Below are 21,800 nucleotides of genomic sequence, written 5' to 3'. Positions count from 1 at the left end.
CTAGGACTTCTGCCAAAACAGCTTTTCTTATGTTGAAGACTGACTTTTAGTTATAAACGATCTCTCTTTGAAGATGAAATAACAAGAAGACAAGAATTCTAAGAAAATCTAAAAATTTTCTTTTGTACTTTACAAGTACATATATTATCTAATCATGTACATTTTGTGTAAACAGCTTATTCACAGTTTACTAGGTGAGTACAGCTATACAATTTAACACTTTGTTAATGCATTTAGCTGGAAGTGGCGGGCCAACTCTACTCTGGTCCTGTCTGGCCTGCTGGAAAACAAACGCTGTGATGTGCTATTGCCAAATTACAGTTCAATAAAGGAATAGAAGATAAGAGGTGTGTTGAGTGGACTGACGGAACCTGATGTTGAAGTCTATGCAAGATGAATTGCTGCTGCTGCTGCACCACTTTTTCAGGTGGTGTTTCAAACTCTTGATATTAATTTTTAATTCAGTAGTCCTTGAGTTAATATAAGATTAATAAATAAATATTTAAATATGCATCTAAATTATGTCAAATAGGACAATTTTGTGATTTTAACAGACATAATTAATAAATAGCCTACCTGACTATGTCCGACAGGATATAAAACAGAAAGTTGTTGTTGCTGTTGTGTACTAATTTCCAGTTCTAAGTTTGCAATGCCGTAGACACTTACTCATTCATAAATTATCAACAGGAGTTTTTATGACAAAGACACTACTGCATATCTACTTTTCAGAGCCAACTATATTTACCCACCATTGGGCCCTTTTCCCTACTCATGGCCTCAGCATAAAGATTCATTACCATTACTGACTTTTTAATTATCAAAACATATAGCAACATACAATGCTCCATTTTGAATTTAAAATAACATTTCAGTTTGAATGAAACTTTATACTTTATACTTCTCATAGAGATAAATAGTTCTTTACCAAAAAAAATAACAAAAAATATAAAAGAAAAAATCATTAAAAGAATTGAAATGTTACACTAAAAAATATTCACTTAATGTAAAAGAAGGCAGTAATGGAAGAATAGAGGAACAAGAAAGTCACGAAACTTTAAAAAAATGACAAGTAAAAGAGCAGATATAAATCCAACTATATCAATAACATAATCTGTGAATGGATTAAACAATTTAATCAAAAGGCAGGGATTGTTAGATTGCATAAAAAAGCTAGACCCAACTATATGCTGTACAGGAGATATGCTTTAGATTCAAAGATACATATAGGTTGAAAGTAAAAGGACAGAAAAAAGATATATCATGAAAATAGCAACCACTGCTAATATCAGTCAAAATAGACTTTAAAGCAAACCAAAAAAAAGTGATTAGAGATTAAAAAGTACATTTCATAATAATAAAAGTGTCAATCCACAGGATGATATAACAATTACAAACATGTATTCACCTAGCAACAGAGCACCAAAATACATGAAGCAAAAACTGACATAAGTGAAGGGAGAAATAGACGATGCAACAGTAATAGTTGGAGACTTCAATATCCAACTTTCAATAATGGATAGAACAGCTAGGGAGAAGATCAATAGGAAATAATAAGACATGAACTACATCATACACAAACTAAACCTAACAGACATCTATATAAATACTCAATAACCGACTACACATATTCTTTAGTGCATATGGAACATTCTCAAGGAAACAGCATATCCTAGCCCATAAAACAAACCTTAATAAATTAAAGAGGATTGAAATTATACAAAGTGTGTTCTCCAATCACAATGGAGTGAAACTAGAAATTAGTAACAGAAAGTTATTTGAGAAATTCACAAATATGTGGAAAATAAACAGCACACTCCTAAATTACCAGGAGGTCAAAAAAAGAAAGCAAAAGGAAAATTGGAAAATACTTTGAGACAATGAAAATGAAGACACAATATACCAAAACTTATGGGATGAAGCTAAAGTAGTGCTTACAGGGAAATTTATAGCCGTAAATGCCTACATTGAAAAAAAGAAGAAAAATCTCAAACCAACAACCTAACCTTCTACCATAAGACCCTGGACAAAGGAGAGAAAAGCAAACCTAAAACAAGTGGAAGGAAGGAAATAAGGTTAGAGTAGAAATCAATGAAATAAAGAATAGAAAAATAATATAGCAAATCAACAAAACCAAAACTTGCTTCTTTGAAAGGGTGAATAAAAGTGAAAAACCTTTAGCTAAATGGACCGAGAAAAAGAGAGAAGACTAAAATTACTAAAATGAGAAGTGAAAGAGGAAACATTACTACCGACCTTATAGAAATTTTAAAGAGTTATAAGAAAATATTATTAACAACTGTATACTAATAACTAGATAACCTGGATAAAATAGGCAAATTCCTAGAAAAACACAAACTACTAAAATTGATTCAAGAAGAAAGAGAAAATCTAAATAGAAAAGGAGGGGGGGCCGGCCCCGTGGTCAAGTGGTTAAGTTTGCATGCTCCGCTCCTGATGGCCCAGGGTTTCGCCAGTTTGGATCCTGGGTACAGACATGGCACTGTTCATCAGGCCATGCTGAGGCAGCATCCCACATAGCACAACCAGGGGCACTAACAACTAGAATATACAACTACGTACTGGGGGGCTTTGGGAAGAAGAAGGGAAAAAAAAAAAAAGATTGGCAACAGTTGTTATCTTAGGTGCCAATCTTTAAAAAAAAAGAAAGAAAAGAAAAGAAAGAAACTCTTCCCAACTCATCCTATGAGGCCAGTATTACCTTGATAGCAAACCAGACAAAAACATCACTAGAAAAGAAAACTACTGACCAATACTCCTATGAATATAAACACAAAAATCCGCAACAAAATACTAGCAAACTAAATCCAGCAACAAATAAAAAGGATTATACACCACAACCCAATGAGACTTATCCTAGAAATGCAAGGTTGATTTAAAACCAAAAATCAATTAATGAAATATACCATATCAACAGAATAATGGACAAAAACCACACGATAATCTCAATAGACACAGAAAATGCAGTGATAAAATCCAACACACCTTCATGATAAAAACTCTCAACAACTAGGAATAGAAGGGAATGTCCTCAACCTAATAAAAGGCATCTATGAAAAACCCAGAGCTAACATCATAATTAATGGTAAGAGACTGAAGTCTTTCCCCCTAGGCTCAGGAACAAGGTGTCTCCTCTCTATGATAGAATATACCACTTGCATCCAACATTTGCACTGGAGCTTCTAGGCAAGCAAATTAGGCAAGTAAATAAAAGTCATCCAGATTGGAATGGAAGAAGTAAACTACCTCTATTTGCAGATGACACGATCTTGCATTTAGAAAATCTTAAGGAATCTACCAAGAAATTATTAGAATAAATGAGTTCAGCAAGGTTTCAGGCGACAAGATCAATATGCAAAAATCAATTGTATTTCCAAACAGTAGCAATGAAGGAACCAAAAATGAAATTAGGAAAACAATTCCTCTTACACTAGCTTCCAAAAGAATAAAATACTTATGAATAAATTTAACAAAAGAATTGCAAAATTTATACACTGAAAACAATAAAACATTGTTGAAAGGAATTAAAGGCCAAAATAAATGAAAGGCATCTGTTATGGGTTGAACTGTGTCTTCCAAAAAGATGTTAAAGTACTAACCTCCAATACCTATGAGTGTGACCTTATTTTGAAATAGGGTCTTTGCAGATGTAATCAAGTTAAGATGAGATCATACTGGATTAGGTGGTCCCCAATGCAATGATTGACATCCTTATATGAAGAGGAACTTTGGAAATAGAGACACACAGGGAGAACGCCATGTGAAGATAAAGGCAGAGATTGGAGTAATGCACCTACAAGCCAAGGAATTCCACCAGAAACTAGGACCTCCACCAGAAGCTTCATGAGGCATGAAGCAGATTCTCCTTCAGGGTGCCCAGATGGAACCAAACAGCCAACAACTTGATTTCAGACTTCTAGCCTTGAGAACGAGAGAATAAATTTCTGCTATTCTAAAACACTTGGTTTGTGGCACTCTGCATGGCAGCCCTAGGAAACTAAAAAACATTACATGAATCACAAGACTTGATATTGAATTCCTCAATGTGATTTACAGATTCAAGACAATCTCTATCAAAATCCCAGCTGGCTTCTTTATAGAAATTGAAAAGCTGATCCTAGAATTCATATGGTAATTCAAAGGACCCAGAATAGCCAAAATAATCTTGGGGGAAAAAAGGGCAAAGTTGAAGGACTCACAATTCCTGATTTCAAAACTCCCTACAAAGTTATAGCAATCAAGACTGTGTGGTATTACATAAAGATAGACAAATAGATCAGTGGGATATAATTGAGACCAGAAATAAACTCTTATATTTACAGTCAACAGATTTTCAACAAGAATGTCAATACAATTCAATAGGGAAAGAATAGGCTTTTCAACAAATGGTACTGGGACAACTGGATATCCACATGCAAAAAATGAAGATGAACCACCTTCTCACACCATATATAAAAATTAACTCAAAATTAATCAAACTCCTAAACATAAAAGCTAAAAACAAAACTCTTAAATGAAAACATAGGCATAAATCTTTGTGACCTTGGATTAGGCAATGGTTTCTCAGGTATAATGCCAAAAGCATAAACAACAAAAGAAAAAATAAATTGGACATTATAAAAATTTAAAAGTTTATGCTTCAGAGGACATCATCAAAAAAATAAAAAGAGGATGTTAACTAGACTTACTGTGGTGATCATTTCACAGTATATACAAATATCAAATCATTATGTTGTACACCTGAAACTAATGTGTTATATGTCAATTATAGCTCAATTTTTTAAAAAATGAAAATAAAAAAAATCCATACAGTCTGAGAATATTTTTGCAAATCATCTATCTGACAAGGGACCTATATCTAGAAAATGTAAAGAACACTTAAAATTCAATAATAAAAACACAAATGTCCCAACTGAAAAATAGGCAGGGGCCGGCCCATTGGCTCAGCGGTTAAGTTCACACACGCCGCTTGGGTGGCCCAGGGTTCGCTGGTTCAGATCCCGGGTGCAGACCTATGCACCACTTATCAGGCCATGCTGTGGCAGGTGTCCCACTAAGTAGAGGAAGATGGGCACAGACATTAGCTCAGGGTCAATCTTCCTCAGCAAAAAAAGAGGAGGATTGGTGGCAGATGTTAGCTCAGGGCTAATCTTCCTCATAAAAAAAAAAAAGGCAAAGTATCTGAATAGCTCTTTCTCCTAAGAAGATATACAAATGGTCAACAAGCACATGAAAAGATGCTCAGCATTATTAGCCATCAGAGAAACGCAAATGAAAACCACAATGAGACACCATTTCACACTCACCAGGACTGTGTTTGGGTTGTCTCCAAAAAAAGATATGTAGAAGTCCTAACCCCCAGTACCTCAAAATGTGCCCTTATTTGGAAATAGGGTCACTGTAGATGTAATTAAAGTAGGTGGGCCCTTAATTCAACATGACTAATGTCCTTAGAAGAAGAGGAGAGAGAGACACAGGAAGATGGCAATGTGACTACAGAGGCAGAGACTGGAGTGACATATCTACAAGCCAAGGAACACCAAGTATTTGTACAAATAACAGAAGCTAGAAGATGCAAGGAAAGTTTCTCCCCTAAAGGTTCCAGAGGGAACATGGTCCTGCTGAAAACTTGATTTCAGATTTCTGGCCTCCAGAACTGTGAGACAATAAATTCCTGTTGTTTTAAGCCATTTTGTGGTACTTTGTAACAACATCCCTAGGAAACTAATACAGACGGCTACAACCAAAACATAGATTCTAACAAGTGCTGACACCGAGGCGGAGAAACCAGAGCCCTCATACATTACTGGTGGGAATGTAAAATGGTACCGCTGCTTTGGAAAAGAGTCTACAAGTTCCTCAAAAGACTGAACACAGAATTACCATCTCTACAAATTCCACTCCCAGGTATACACAAGAGACATAAAAATATAAGTCCACATAAAAACTTGAACATGAATGTTCATGACAGCATTAGTCACACTAGCCAAAAAGGAGAAACAACACAGATGTCCATCAACTGATGAATGGATAAATAAAAGTTATATATCTAAACAATGGAATATTATTTGGCAATAAAAAAGAAAGAAGTACTGACACATGCTACAACATGGATGAATCCTGAAAAAGTTATGTTAAGTGAAAGAAAGCAATCACTAAGGACCACATATTGCATGATTCCATTTATATGAAATATCCAGAATAGGCAATTCTATAGAGACAGAAAGTGGCTTAGTGGTTGCCTGGACTGATTGGGTGTGAGGCGAATGTGGGGAGAAGGAAGTGATGGCTAAGGGATATGGGGTTTCTTTTTGGGGTGATAAAAATATTCTAAAATGGATTGTGGTAATAGTTACACAATTCTGTGAATATACTAAAAGTCACTGAATTAGACCCTTTAAATGGGTGAATTGTATGACAAGTGAATTACATCTCAATAAAGCTGCTAAAAAATAAATATAATATCCTTATCACACCTAAGAAAGTTAACAATAATTCTTCAATGTCTTGATATATCCAGTTAGTGTTTGAATTTCTCTGATTGCTCACAGCTTTTGTTTTGTTTTTGTCCTTTTTTTTGATTCAGGATTCAAATAAGGTCCATGCACTGCAATTGGTTGATATGTTCCTTAAGTCTTTTTCAAACTATAGGTTCCATCTACCATTTCTCTCTCTGTTTTTCTTATTTGTTGAAGAACCAATTTATTTACATAATTTTTAAAAAATCTACAGTCTATATTTTGATGAACGTACTCTTACGATGTTATTTAATACATTCCATCGCACCTAATACTTCCTGTAAATTGGTCAAATCCAGGTTCCACTTCTATAGCATATTCTTGTTTGAAGTTGTATGTTTTTCTGGCCCGTAAGGGCCCATCAGCTAACAAAGATAGCACCTGATCAGGATAAGGATTCCATCAGGTCACCTTTGTCAATCTTAGGTGGGTGGATGGGGGAGATTCTGGCTATGTACCTGCCTGCTCACCAGGTGCAACAACGAGATGCAAATCCTAGAACATGCCTGAATGTTCACTGTCAATCAGTGTGAATCAAAGGTCAGTTTCCCTTACTTCACCAAGACAAGAGATAGTTGCACAAAACAGAAGACAACATAGCATATTCTCATCTGAGTTGTTGTCTTCTGTTTTGTGCAACTATCTCTGTATGGATATTTTTCTGTATTCTTTGCTGCTGAATAAATTTTATACTCTTTAACTGTGTGATGTTTTCCCTTCAATACCATCACTGCTCCACTGTGACACCATGCAAACTAGTGTCAGAAGTAGGAATGAGATACATGCAGAAGACTCTAAAAGATACATGAGAGAATTTAGTGAACTGAAGGGAAAAGAGTATAACAGACCTATATTGGCATGCCACTATAACAGCTTTGTTGGAGATGATAGATGATAAATTGTTTCAATGGGGTACACACATAGCTTTCTTAGGGACTCCGGCAGTCTAGTACATGAAACTGAAACAAATCACAGTCTAAAAGGAAGGGGGCTAGACCTAACAACTTTCAAGTTGCTTCTACTGGCAGATGTTTCAGAGGTTCTTAGTGGGAATTGAAACAGGAAATGACTGGGCTGGTACTCTAACTGGTAAGAAAAACTAAGACTGAAACTGTAAATTCCAATGTCTGTAACAGAAACACCTGGAATGGTAATGATGGGGGATGGGGGAAAGGTTCCAAGATGTCCTGGAGACTCTGCTGAACCAGAGGTGGCAACTTCCCAGGCAGAAGATAGATCTCTGCTAAAGTTTTAGGTATGAGAAAATATGACAATCAAGCTAGGAAATGTTTTAAATTTTCATTGATCTGGTTTTCTCAGGTGAGGGCAGGGGAGTATAGGTAAGATCACAGACAAGTAACAGGAAGTTTCTGATTGTGGGGAAGTACATTTTAACATGTATGAGCTCCAGTCTTTGTTTTCACAGAAGTTTCTTCTAAAACAGAGCTATAACCTTGAAGCCATGTGTTTTTTGCCAGCAAACTTTTTCTTTTTTTAATGATGTTCAAAGATATATTCTCAGAAATGATTTTTTATTTGGAATAAATGTTTCCCAAGTGGAAGATTAAGAGTACTTAAGACTTGAAACTTCCACTGGTAAAAGTATTCAAGAAGTTTCTTTTTGAAATATGTTCAAAAGATGGATGAACGTATGTAGTAAATTAGCCAGGTAAAAATATGTGAGTATTTCGGCTGTGTCTGAAAAGTTGTAATTTATATTTTTCATTATTTTCAGTATGATTCTAGTCCCCATATACATGGAATTGAAATGGTCTTGAGACAATTTAATTGAGGTATTAAATAACTGAATAATGTGTTCAGATGTAATTTTGTTGAAGTGATAGATGACTTCAGTGGATAGGAGCCAAATGAAATAAAGGGAGAAAGCCTGGCTTCTTTAAGGTTAAAAGTCTGGTAAATGTCCTCTGCTGGGACAGACAATCCCCCATGGGTCTCTCACTCACCTACACATCTTGCTGAGACCGCCAAGAATGGAAGGCCCAAACCGTTTCTCAAGGTTGTGTTTGCAGCAAGAAACCCTGAGGGATGAAGCAATGTCTCCCATAAGACAAAAAGCAGGCTTGCTTACTTCTGGCAGTAAACTGGTGGATTCTCCAAGCTCAGAGGTCCTCTCCTATAACACAACTCACTGCCTATGCAGGCATTTATCTGGGCCCTAAGCAAAACTCGCCCTCCCCTACAGTGGGACTGGGGGCAAGGAGGGAACCGGCACAACATGCTCTTCACGCCGAAAGAGATGAAATCCTTTGTCTCTGATCCAGGTCTCTTGTGCCTTCTGCCAGCATCCATGAAACAATAATAGGTAAACCTATTCATGTACAAGCAGGGTAAAAACAAATCCCAGGTCCAGCACCTGTCCCCCATCTCTTTTGGTTCAGTTTACAATCTTCCACTGGGGCTGTGGTTTCTGTGCTGGCGGTGGAGAGTTTGTATGTGAGTATGATGGAGGTATGGTGTTTGAACAGGAACCCTCTCTCCACCCTCAACTCCCAGTTCCTTCAACAGACTTAGCAGGAAAAAACCTATACTACTCAGCTTTTGAATGAAAAAGGAAAAGAAACAGAGAGCAAGGGTGAGTCTAAGGTGACCTCCTCTCCACAGGAAAACATAACCCCACACAGCAAAACGGCCTGGGGGAGCATCTCATGGACCCCCTCAGCAGTGGTGTTTCCTGTCTGAAAAGAGATGTTCAATGAATACATAAAATGTATTCTCTAGGATCACCAGCCCCCAAGCAGAGAGCTAATCTGAAGCAGTTAAATTCTCTGGAAGGCATGGGATAGGGCCACCGTTGGCAAACACCCAGGAGTTCAAAATAAATTACTGGTCTGAGCCCAACGCTTGGTTGACCTGTTTGGATTTTGGCAAACCATATTCCATATATGGACATCTTATTGAGCCCAATCCACCAAGCAACCAGGAAGAAAATGACTTTGTGCTCATCTCCGGGGTGATCATGCAGTTACCAGAGAATGCAAAATTGGACAACCATGGCGTGTTTTAATCTACGCAAAAGTTTGGAAATTTGCACTCAAGCTCTCTGTCGCTTGTAACTTACTAAATTTAAATTCTCTGAGTTTGTTTTATATGGGGTTAAAAACTTCTTGAGATGGGCCAAAAACATCTGAAACTTATTTATAAAGGTACTCTATGATTTCTAAATTTAACGTGACATAAAACTACAACTGAAATAGATCACACACACACATACAATGCCACATATGAATTAGTTCTGTAACCCACACGATATTATGAACCATAGAAAGTTTTCCACATCAACTTTTGGGGTAGTCTTTTAAAATCTCTGGTAATTCTTGATATTATTTGGATTGTGTTTTGGGACATTTTTAATTGGCTTTTGGAAAGTTAGACTAATAAAATACAGAATTAATGAATATTTCTATTTAATTAAATATCATAGAAGGGATTCTGCTTGTATGAAATTCTGAGAGAGTGCCTGGTGTTCCCCTAGAGGGAAGCCAGAATTCTGTTGTTCCTTTCGGGCAGTTGGGGTGCCAGTGAGATTGACAAGGGCTTGCATATTCAGGAACCAATTCCAGATGTTTAGGCAGAGAAACACACACTTTAACAGGGCAATATATAGCATGGCACATTAAAATCTGTTATGGGGGGAAATTAATAAGTTTTCCTGTGAGAACAAGATAAAAAGAAACCTAATTAAATCAGAAATGTGAGTATGACCCCAGGAAATTTTCTTCTACTTTGTCATGAAAGATGTTCCACCTAAAGGCTCATGTGAAACAATATAAATTACATCCCTAGCACCCTATCTTGGTGTCTAATATTATTCTCCCACTTCTGAGATGATTTAATTCCTAATTCCCCTCAGGGATACATATCTGCCACACCCTATGAGTGAGGTGTGACTCTAGACTCTATTCTTGGTTACCAGACTAGGGTGAAGCCCTTTTGCTGTTAAATTCATGAATAAATCTATCTTCCTTGAGGATTAAATGAATTTATATATTTTTAAGAATACTGTTCCAGAGTGTCAGGGTATCTATCCTTTGTAGTTCTAGTTTCCTGGACTTCTGGGACATTGTTAGATTCTGTCTTCTTCCAGTGCACATCTTAAGTACAAACCTGAATTTCACTGTGTTAGAATTGCATTACTTTTATCAGGAAAAGGAAGAGCCAACACAGGGTAGGTCAGAGAGAAAATGGCTATGCTCCAAGCAAAAGCAGACTTTCCACCTCCTGTAAATTCCACTGAGACCTCTCCGGCACTATGAAACAAATTTCATGATTTAGACCCAAACTACCATCTTTATTTAAGGAACTTCCCATTAGGAAAATGTTTTAATTCTTCCATAGAAGGACATATTTTGTGGGAAAACAGGGTACAAAGATTACCTCTTTTGAAAAAGAATAAAGAGAATAATAATAAGTTAATTTATAAGTATCACACATCTGGAATATCAAGAAATAGGTAGCAAAGAATCAGGGAAAGGTTGAGAACATCAGAAAAATTTAAAAAACCAGAAAACACAAACATAAAAGAAACTGGAAGTGGACCAGCCCAGTGGCATAGTGGTTAAGTTTGGCGTGCTCCACTTTGGCGCCCAGCGTTCACGGGTTCGGATCCTAGTCACAGACCTACACCACTCATCAAGCCATGCTGTGGCCGTGACCCACACACAAAATAGAGGAAGACTATTTTGATGTTAGCTATTTGATGTGAAGACTATTTGACGTTAGGAAGATGTTAACTCAGGTCCAATCTTCCCAACCAAAAAAAAAAAAGGAGAAAAGAAACTGGAGGGAAAAAAAGTCCAAGTTAAAGCAGAAAAAAGTGCAAGAACTTTTTAAAATTATAAAGTACTTTAAAGACAAAGTACTTAAGGGTAGATGAAGAACCTCCTATAATAATCATCAGAATCTGAATAATAAACTGAAATAGTCCCCTTGGTACACTGTAAAGTAAGCAGTTTTAATTATGTGATTTTTCTAGCTAATTTCTGCTTCAAAAACAGTAAAGTACTTCTGCTTACAAGGTGGCAGAGACAAGAACTTTTCTGAACCTCTCATATGCACGTTGTCATCAAAATTTAAATTAGCAGAAACATGCCTTTGAGTTAAATCACAATGAGCCCTTAGACAGATCCATTCACTGAGAACCCACGATGTGCCAAACACTGGCAGCACACGCTAAACAACAGTTTGCATTTGTAAAGCACTTTTTCCTTTTCAGGTTCTCACAAATGACATTTTAAAACAAACTATATTTGTTTTTCAGCATTAACGGCACGTGCTGAATACATCTATTATTACAAATTGCTCTTACTCAGGAGCGTCTCAGCTTTTAAAAGACAGAATATATCCAGTTGCACTTGTGTGTATATATTTTACACAGTTACGTGTGGAAGTCAATCAACAATGATAACTACAAGCAGATTGCCTGAGAAAATAAAACAACAATTGGGGGGAACAGAAATGACACGTTTGTCAGAAGATGTCCACAAATAATTAATTACTTTAGCACAATAAAGATATTCTCTTAGTACTAGAGTCTCTTATAAGAGGATACTCATTACTTTCTAACCATCTGTCATCACTCCTCCCCAAAAAACTAATTAGGGTTTCCTCCAATCACACATTATAAATCATGCAAATGTGCATGGCAAAAAACGCAGTTTACAGAAGTTAACGGTAGAACATTTCATATTTTGAAAATCTCGGGCTTCAGAACTAGCCTTTCTTGTTCTAATAGTCACTCTACTTATTTTTCACATCTTCTCCTAATTAATTATTAGATATTAAACCTGGAAAATGAAAACTTTTTGACAAACTTACAGGTAGTAGAGTCTTCCTGCAGCAGGAAGCCCCGTTCTCCGGTAATCCACCCCAGAATCGAGTTGGATCGTACTACAGTATTCCTACAATGCAAACACACAAGATATCTTTTTAAACAAGTGGTAGCTTAGAATTATCATCTTTCTGCTATCCTATTTTTTTTCAATTTTTGAAATATTCCTCTTTAAAATAATATAATGAGTTAAGGACAAAACAATAGAACTCATGCAAGAATCATAAATCAAGCCAAAAAAATCAGTTTAATAAAATTAAGATTTGCAGCATGCCTTCCTGAAACTTTGCTAAAACAGTCCTGTCAGCAAATTCCCCAAATAACTGCATTAGATTTTTTTTAAAACCCCAATTTCCATTACTCTCAAGCGAGAAGCTGGAGGCTGTCGGAAAGAATAAGTCATGGGTCTTAAGTGTCACAATGGGAGAGAGAGTCTAAGAGAGCTGCATCAGACTGTCAGTATCCACATCTCAAACGAATGATCATACTAAAGTGATGCTATAGGTATACCTGCCCCTCACTTCTAAATGACCGCCACTGCCCTTGTCCCTCAGCTCCCTTTCCAGCCATCAAGGTCTTCAGAGCTCCTTTCTGCTGTGGATGCCTCCCTTCAACCTGAGTCGTCCTGTGCCACTGCTGTCCTCCTGTTCTCACACCTACTCTTTCCTTTCTAGACCCCCAGGTGTATATGTGCACAGAAACTCACACCACACACACACACACACACACACACACACACACACGCACACCCATAAAACTCTTACTATGGAAGCAAATGAACATTTGATATACCTCTCATGGTCAGTTGGCTTTTCTGCGAGGGGAGAGAATATATGTACATATACATATACATATTCATTCTAGCAGAACAATGATGAGCATGGGTTTTCAGAACAATGCAAAGAAATATTTACAGGCTGACCTTTTTGTTTTCATTCAGAAGGAAAATTGCATTATGAAAATTCATGAGGAAAAAATTATATTTTAACAACTTCATTACTTTTATTAACGAAAAACTGCATTATTGGGCTAATTATGGTGGATTGTATTTTTCCAAAGATAGCTGCAATAATCTCTCCATCCCAACATGTTGTGACATTGACATTCCAACCAACAAGAAGTGGGGTCTACGTACTCCCCCTTGAATCTTGTGACTACAGTGACAATGCTGCTACGCAATAATACCCAGTGTGACACTTGAGGCAGCTTCTTACTCGTTGGCTGGAACACTTGCTCTGGAACCCTGAACTGCCAGATAAACATCAAACTACCCAGAGGCAACCGTGCCATGAGAGAGCTTAAAGTAGCCCATACAGGGAGACGACCTGGAGAGGCCCTGAGGTGACATGAAGACAGAGGTGTCTGACCAGGCCCCAGCTCTTCCAGTTGTTGTCACTACAGTCGTGAGCAAACCAGAATTGCCAGCTGAGCTTTTCTCAAATCCCTGAACCACAGAAACCAGGGGAGATAATAAAGTAATGCCATTTTAAGCCTCTATATTTTGCAGTCATTTGTTCCACAGCAATAGCTATCAGGGCACATTTGAGATGTAGCAACTTTCTTCCTCCCTGAAGTTGCATCCTGGCTGTACTGCTCTGCACGGGCTAAGGGCTCTTTATTACCTGCAGTAGAGGGAAGAGACTGCCCCCAGCAGCGGGGAGAATACATTTCCCCTCCTCCCGGGCTGCAGTTGCTAAGGGACTCAGGGAAGTAAAATAGGGAGGTCCACCATCCCCATGGGACTGAAGGGTTTCCCTAAGGCTGAGGAGTTTTTCTGGACGTAGCACTTTTAGTGCTCACACCAGGACAGTTCTAGGCAAACTAGGATAGTTGGTCACCCTAGCAGTGAAGACCCAGAAACCTGGGCTGAAAGGCTGAAGTAGGTATTGCATTTTGATTTATGTATTAGCAGTAGCGAATGTGATTAGTATAAAACAATCCCCAAGAAGTTGTCCTCTGGGGAAGGCTACAAATCTGAGCCTGTGAACTGCACATCAGAAGAACGACCCCTGAATCTAACAGGGTCACGCCTCCCTACAGGGCTTGACCTGCGCAGACAGCTGGCCTCCCCATCCAGACATCCCTAGCTCATCACGCTAAGTTGTTCAAACCCTCTCCCCAGGCCTCACTCTCGGTACTCAGGCCCTGTAACGCTTCTCACCAGAAAGGAATACAGCACTGCCCAAATACATGCACTCCACTCTCCCCTTGCCTCAGATGACCTGTAAAAAAAAAAAGGCATAGCCATATATCTCTCTCCTTCTCAACTATCAGTCAGAATGTAGTAAACCTGAGAAAAGAGCCACGTCCCCCCATTGCCTGTGCTATAATTGTTGGACTCAGCCACCCAGTACAAAGAAAGAAGGAGAGACACTTGTCGAGGCAGCCTTCCTACTCTACCTCTCTGAGGGAAATCTGTCCTGGGACGTAAGGGCCGATTATTCCTAAGCGACCTGTTCTACAGACAAAACACTACACAGTGTAGCAATGTATTCACATCAGTGTATTTCCCCAGGTTCTTTATTTCTTTTAAACCACAATTTATCTTATATGGCTTAATATTCCTAATTTAGTCAAAACAAATTTTTTTTTTTTGCCATTAAAAAAATAAGGCTAATGGAAGTTATACAAGCTTCAGTTTCTCTTTCTGGGTTCTAACTTCTCTCTCATATGAGTGATTAAGCCCTACCAAATGATTGCATTTGTACATCTCCTAATCACCACTGAGGAATACCTAATCAGCATCAGCAGAACTATAACAGAAGCCCTTAGATGTTAGCTCTTAATTGTCTGAAAAATACTAACACTCAGTTTATATTTTTAAAGAAAAATAAACCTCAGATTTTCAGACTTTATTCACTTAAGCTAGATTCTTCAAAACACTTTGCAGAAGGGGAAAGGAGGGTGAAAGATAAACTATTTCTAGTCGAGAATGAATCTAGTCAAAAGGGCATGATCTCTTAAATAATTTCCTAATTCCAGGGATATTTACAAGACCTGTGACCTCTTATCACCATCCAATTCAAATGCATAAAACTAATCAGCCACCAAAGAAAATGTATTTTAAAATAATTTGTATATTTATGTATACAAAGGACAAATACAATTACACAAACTAAAAATGCAATTGGGAAATTTGGGAAGGAAAAGGAGGGAGGTTAATACACCCTTGGGAGCACACTCATGAGTCAAAGGCCTTAGATTGTGGAAAGAAAAATGTACTACTAAAGGAACTGTATTCCAGCAGTTTGCCTTTTCCTCAAAATCTATTGTGTGTATTTTTAGAAATTCTGAATAATACCATTAGAAAAACAGCCATCTCACAAAATAACTTTATATAGCTTCTACTCTGCCTTTTCCCTTCCCAGTTGGAACAAAAGAACGATAAATATTGTGGAGAAAAATCCTTTAAGAGCACAACACACTAACTTCGTAAGCAAAGATTGAAATAATAAATAAAGATTTGCCTCCCTTAAATACTCTTTATTATAAAAGTAATATTGCTTACCACAGAAAATTTGGAAAAAAAGAAAAAAAATCCAAGTACATAAATCAAAATCTTATGTCTAATCTAAGTGATTATATTAAATAGGAATTTAAAGGATCAAAATTATTGGAGTTTTTCTTGACAGTATTGATTGGTTTTATACATTTTTAATAAGTATAAAAGGAAAAAATGGTTGAGACTTTTTCTAGTTCTAGGAAATAAAATATTGTCATAACTAAGATCTTTCTACTTAATTCTTTAAAACTGTATTTTTTTAACTAAAAAAGTGTCCCATGCTCATTGTAAAAAATTCAAATATTAAGAGTATTAAAGTAGAAACAAAGTCTATCCCCTTCTCAGAAAAAAGTTTGCTTATAGCTTATATCCTTCAAGTTTTTCCTACGCGTATCGAGATGATGATAGACAGGCAGACAGACAAGTAGGTAGAGAAATTGGGATCATATTATACACATGGTTCTAAGCTTAATTCTTTTTGATATCTTAAAAGTTCTGAGAGAAACAACTACAGATTTAAATATAGAAAAACTATACTGCATACTATTAATTTTGTTTGCGAGGAATACAGTTCTATAAGCAAATGACAAGTAAGAGTACAAGAAAGACACTGAACCAAACAAAGGGTGGGAGACTGGGTGAGGGTGGGTTTTTTGTGGGTTTTTTTGAGGCAGCTATACATTCTAAGCTAATTGCTTCAGTCTCATTTAAAATAATCATGTGCTACTATTTCCAAACTTAAGTAATGATGTATAAAAATTCAATACATAAACTTCTACATATTTTTAAGCCTTTTATAATTGAGTATAACAAATACAGAAAGTACACAAATCATAAGTGTCCAGATCAATCAAGAAATAGAACATTACTAGCACCTCTGAAGCCCCCTTAGTATCCTCTTTTACTTCCCCAAACGTAACCAGTATCCTGATTCCAGCATCACAGAATTTTGCCTGTTTCTGGAGCTTTACATAAGTGGAATCATATAGCATGTATTCTTTCGCGACTTGTTTCCTTGATGTTTACAAGATTCACCCAACCATATGTTACATATAGCTGTAGTTTACTGATTGTCATACTGTATCCTCTATATGAATATGCCACAATTTATTGATTCATTCTACTGTCGATGACCATTTGGTTATTAGCTCTTTCAAATATGCAGCCACAAACATTCTTGCACGTGATTTTTGGTGCAGACGTGCACATGCTCTTGTTGGATATATACCTAGAAGAGTAACTGCTTGACCAGAGGGTAAAAGTATGCTCAGCTTTCGTAAATATTGCCAGTTTTCTGAGGTGATTATACAACCTACACTCCCACCAGGAGTGTATAAGCACTCCTAAGTATGTGCTTGCTACTAGTATAAAGAAATACAATTGATTTTTCAATATTGACCCTGTATCTAGCAGTCTTGGAAACTCGCTTATTAATGTAATTTTTTTGTATATTGATTTTTGGGATGATACCAAAGATGTTCCATAAATTTCATAAATATGCTACATTGTTTTATATCATAAAAATGTACAGTTAAGGTTTAAGTCCCCTGCAAATTTAATATTTATTTTGGATCAACCTACAAACATCATTGAACACTATATGCTGGGCATTTCTCTGGCTACTGGAGATACAATAATGCATAAGACATAGCTTAAGCTCTGACAGTCTGGTAGAATTCAGATATTTGCCTCAAGTTACCACTTTCTTCTCCTCCCAATCATGGACATAATTTTTTAAAGCTGATAAGCCCTCTGCCACTTGACTAGCTGTGTGATTTTAGCCTATTACTTAACCTCTCTGGATGCCAGTTTCCTCTTTCATAAAATAAAGGAAATTCTAAACTCAGTCCAAAATTCTTAACACTATTGCTGAAGTTCTTCCACTTCAGGGCAAAGTTCTCCAGGCTTTTTGCATCTTGGAGTAGACCCCAGCCTCAGAGTCTATCTCAAGCCACCTCGGCTCCTTTGCTTTGTGGATCATCTCATACTCCAAAGTAAGCAAAAACTTTTTTTTTCCCCACTGCCCTACTCCTACTTCCCTGGCCACCCCAGGTGTCTCTCGCACTTCAAATACACACACTATCGCCTTAGTAGGTAAGGTCTGTGTCTCTTCTTTTATCAATCAGTTACAGAATTTCTCTCCTTTTCCAAAAAGTAGGAAAGGAAGATATTTAACAATTCCAAAGTGACTATTATTTGAGTCAATTGTTCTAGGCAACTGACCTGAATTTATCTCATATAATCCTCGCAATAATCATACAAAGAGCAAGGTAATCATTTTTGCAATCCCCATTCTATAGTTGAGGAAATTTATGAGGGAGGTTACCTTTTTTTTAATTACTGCTATGAACTGAGCCGTGTCTCCTGCAAATGCGTAAGTTGAAGTCCTAATGCCCAGTGCCTCAGAATGTGACTGTCTTTGGAGGTAGAGCTTTAAAGAGGTGATTACATTAAAATGAGGTCGTTAGGGTGGACTCTAATCCAATATGACTGGTGGCATTATAAGAGGAGGAAACTAGGACAGGGACATGCGTGTGCACAGAGGAACGACATGTGAAGACAGAAGATGGCCATCTGCCAGTCAAGGAGAGAGGCCTCAGAAGAAATCAACCCTGCCAACACCTTGATCTTGGACTTCTAGCCTCTAGAATGTGAGAAAATACATTTCTATTGTTTAAGTCACCCAGTCTGTGGTATTCTGTTAGGGAAGCCCCAGCAAGTTAATACTCTTGTTCCATTAATAAGTATATAGGAAGGCATTTTTAAAAACAGTAAAAAAGGAAAGAATAATTGTAAGATTAAAATTTAAAAAGCCAAGACTGAAGCTAAAAAGCATACCTATATATACTTGTTTGTTAGGTGAGCTACAAATCTGACTTTCCGCAGCTACAGCTGGAAGGGAAAACACAGTAAATTCACAATTCACAGAGCTCCAGAGAGGCCACAGAGTTTGTAGGTGGCTGAGCCATGATTTGCCCAGGTCATTCCTGTCCCCAAATCCATGGTCTTCCCACCATATCACACTGCTATATTAAATGGTAACCAGAGGACCATTTTTCTTTGGCCTTATACAATTTAAATGATAAATTTTTGCTCCCCTACTCTTCCCTCCCTGTCCCAAATTAATTACCTCTGTACAGTATAAATGTGCTAATTGTTCTTCTAGAGGTCCATACTATATGATTCTATTACAATTTCCTTTAAGTATTTAGTCCAAAACTGTGTAAGAGATATATGCACCCTATACTAAATCCTATCCTACAATGAGTTGTATTATAGTAAACTTCCACTATATAGGATGTTTTTTACGTTTAAAGTGTCTGGTCAACTCATAGACCACTGTTTTTCCGACCTTTGTTTGATCATCTAAACCAACGTTGTCAGTCTTGGAAGGTAAACTCCAAGACAGCAGGGACTGCCTGCTCACCTCACTACACAACACCATACATTCACAGGCCCTTCAAAGCACGACTGGAGTCCAGTGACGACGATTTCCCCCTTCTCACAGACATAAAAAGGAAAGTACAAACTAATCTCTGACGACCACTCTCTTCTACAAAATACACATGCAGATTCTGTTTTTATTTTTAAAAATCTCATAAGACTGCCATAAACTCGGTAAGAGAATTTTTTTTTAAAAAAGATTGGCACCTGAGCTAACAACTGTTGCCAATCTTCTTCTTTTTTTTTTCCTGCTTTTTCTCCCCAAATCCCTCCAGTACATAGTTGTATATTTTAGTTGTGGGTCCTTCTAGTTGTGTCATGTGGGATGCCGCCTCAGCATGGCCTGACGAGCGGCGCCGTGTCCGAGCCCAGGATCCAAACTGGTGAAACCCTGGGCCGCTGAAGCAGAGCACGCGAACTTAACCACTCAGCCACAGGGCCGGCCCTTGGTAAGAGAATTTGAGATGTAAATAAACAGGTCCATCTTTATCATCAACATTATTAAACAGCAAACACTGATATAAGGGCTTACCACGTGCCAGGAACCATTCTAAATTCTTTAAATATATCCCTCTTACTTAATCCTCTTATTATTATTATATTCTCATTTTACAGATGGATAGGTAATTAAAGCACAGAGAAGTAACTTGCCTAATGTCAAAGAGATCAAAAGTGGTAGAACCAGAATTCAAACCCAAGCATTTTGGCTCCACTGTTCGTATTCTTAACTGCTTGCCTTATTGCCACCATGCCCCAGCATATGTTCAAGCAATCAGGGCTCTTACTTGGATATACAAGGCAATGCAGAATTCTTGTGGGCTTTTTGGGGAGTTCTTGCAGTCTTCTGTCAGCACCCCGGGGAAAGTTGTACCTATGCTGCCCCCAGCTCGTATGCTAACTGAGCAAGGCCTAGTCTTGACAGGTAACGTGACAAGCAGCCATGTTGCAAACAGATTTGTTTACTTATTTACAGTCTAACCCCATACAAAAATATATGAGGCAGCTTTTTAGAGACTTTGCCCAGCTATATTATACTGCACATAACAAACTGAAAGTTTTCCTATAATGACTGAGATAGTAGAAACAGATTTGAGTTTCAAGCCGGTAAACCCTATGAGACAAGGATCACGTCTGTGTTGTTCATTATTGTGTCCCCAGCACATAACACACTATCTAGTACATAGTACATAGTAAATGCTCAGTAAATATTGATCAACTGAACAAATCATCAGCAATGTATGTGCAAAGCTTAGGTGAAGTGAATATGTTAGGAACTAAAAGAAGCAGCCAATCAGTAAAGTGCCTTTCCCAAAGAGCTATTACGACAAAATGGGAGCTGATTCAGTAGGATTCTTGCAAAAATGGACTCAGCAAAGACTAACATGCACCTGGTAGGCCAAAGTCAGGACCTGGTAGAGAAGAGGGCTTGAGGAGGGTAAGTAAAGTATGGTCAGAGAAGTATTTGTCAGAACTCAGCCGAGAGAGGAAACTCAGCTAAGAAGTTCTGTCCTCTTCCAAGTAAGAGTTTCATCCCAAGGCAGGGTCTCTTCACAACAAAGAGATGAAACTGAAAACATATCCACATCCAGAAAACAAAAGTCCTGAGCTATGCTGATTAGGCTGATTATACCCACCATAACCAATTCATGTAACTTGAGGAATGGCACAAGTTAACTGCTTAGGTTTGAGTTTCCCGAACCAAGGCAAGTGGCAGGGAAGATGGAAACACCTAGTTAGAAGACCAATGGTTCTCAACACTGGCTGCACATTAGCTTTAGCTGGGAATTATTTAGAAAGTACCAATGCCCAGGCCCCACTTGCAGACATTTTTGCAGGGGAGGGTTTACTTGGCAGATTTTGTCTGTTTTGTTTTAAGCTCCTCAGGTCATTCTAATGGGTGGCCAGGGCTGAGAACCACTGGCTTAGCCTAATCTAGCCCCACCTCTGATCGGTCCCATCCAGATCACATGGTTACTACACAATAGCAGAGAGGTGGAATGGATTTTAAAGAAAATAACCACAATGTCCACCATAGGTGGTAACTAAAGCCATAGGACCACCCAGGGTTGCTGTTTAGGATCCTAGAATCACAGAGCCAGAGATCAGTAGCACTGATTCCCTTCTCGCTCATATTTGGATAAAATGAGATGAAAAGGAAATTATTCTGCAATGGGGGTAAAGGACATAAAAGCATATGAGTTGTCAAGAATTGTTTGAATGAACAAAGGAAAGTAACAGAATACTAAGGAAACAAAGGATTGATAAAGCTTAATGTGGGCTGGAAAATTATTCTAAAGCTGGAGTAATTTGATTAGATGAAAAGGATTTGGAACAAATTTCCCTAGAAAAAAAAATATGGGAATGTACAGAAAGGACAGAAGAAGACCTGAGTGATGAGATACTACAGATCAGTCTACAGCAAGGATCACAACATCTCCAACTAGACAACCAGAAGTTTACAGAGTTA

The 21,800-nt window shown here is 37.6% G+C and overlaps 1 protein-coding gene across 6 annotated transcripts in view; it reads right to left on the bottom strand.

The window, feature by feature from the left end:
- AFG1L (AFG1 like ATPase) overlaps window positions 1–21,800 on the bottom strand; it is a 205,735-nt gene that overhangs the window by 59,875 nt on the left and 124,060 nt on the right. For all 6 annotated transcript variants that reach the window (XR_011497820.1, XR_011497818.1, XR_011497819.1 and 3 more), the window contains exon 8: window positions 12,375–12,457. Coding sequence is in view for 3 of the 6 variants with exons in the window: in XM_014839041.3 (XP_014694527.1) it covers window positions 12,375–12,457 (83 nt within the window). In the remaining 3 variants the exon portion in view is untranslated. The remainder of the gene's footprint in view (window positions 1–12,374; window positions 12,458–21,800) is intronic.

The sequence above is a fragment of the Equus asinus genome, chromosome 24 (assembly GCF_041296235.1).
Source record: "Equus asinus isolate D_3611 breed Donkey chromosome 24, EquAss-T2T_v2, whole genome shotgun sequence".
Classification (NCBI taxonomy): domain Eukaryota; kingdom Metazoa; phylum Chordata; class Mammalia; order Perissodactyla; family Equidae; genus Equus; species Equus asinus.
This window is presented reverse-complemented; position numbering and strand designations above follow the sequence as displayed.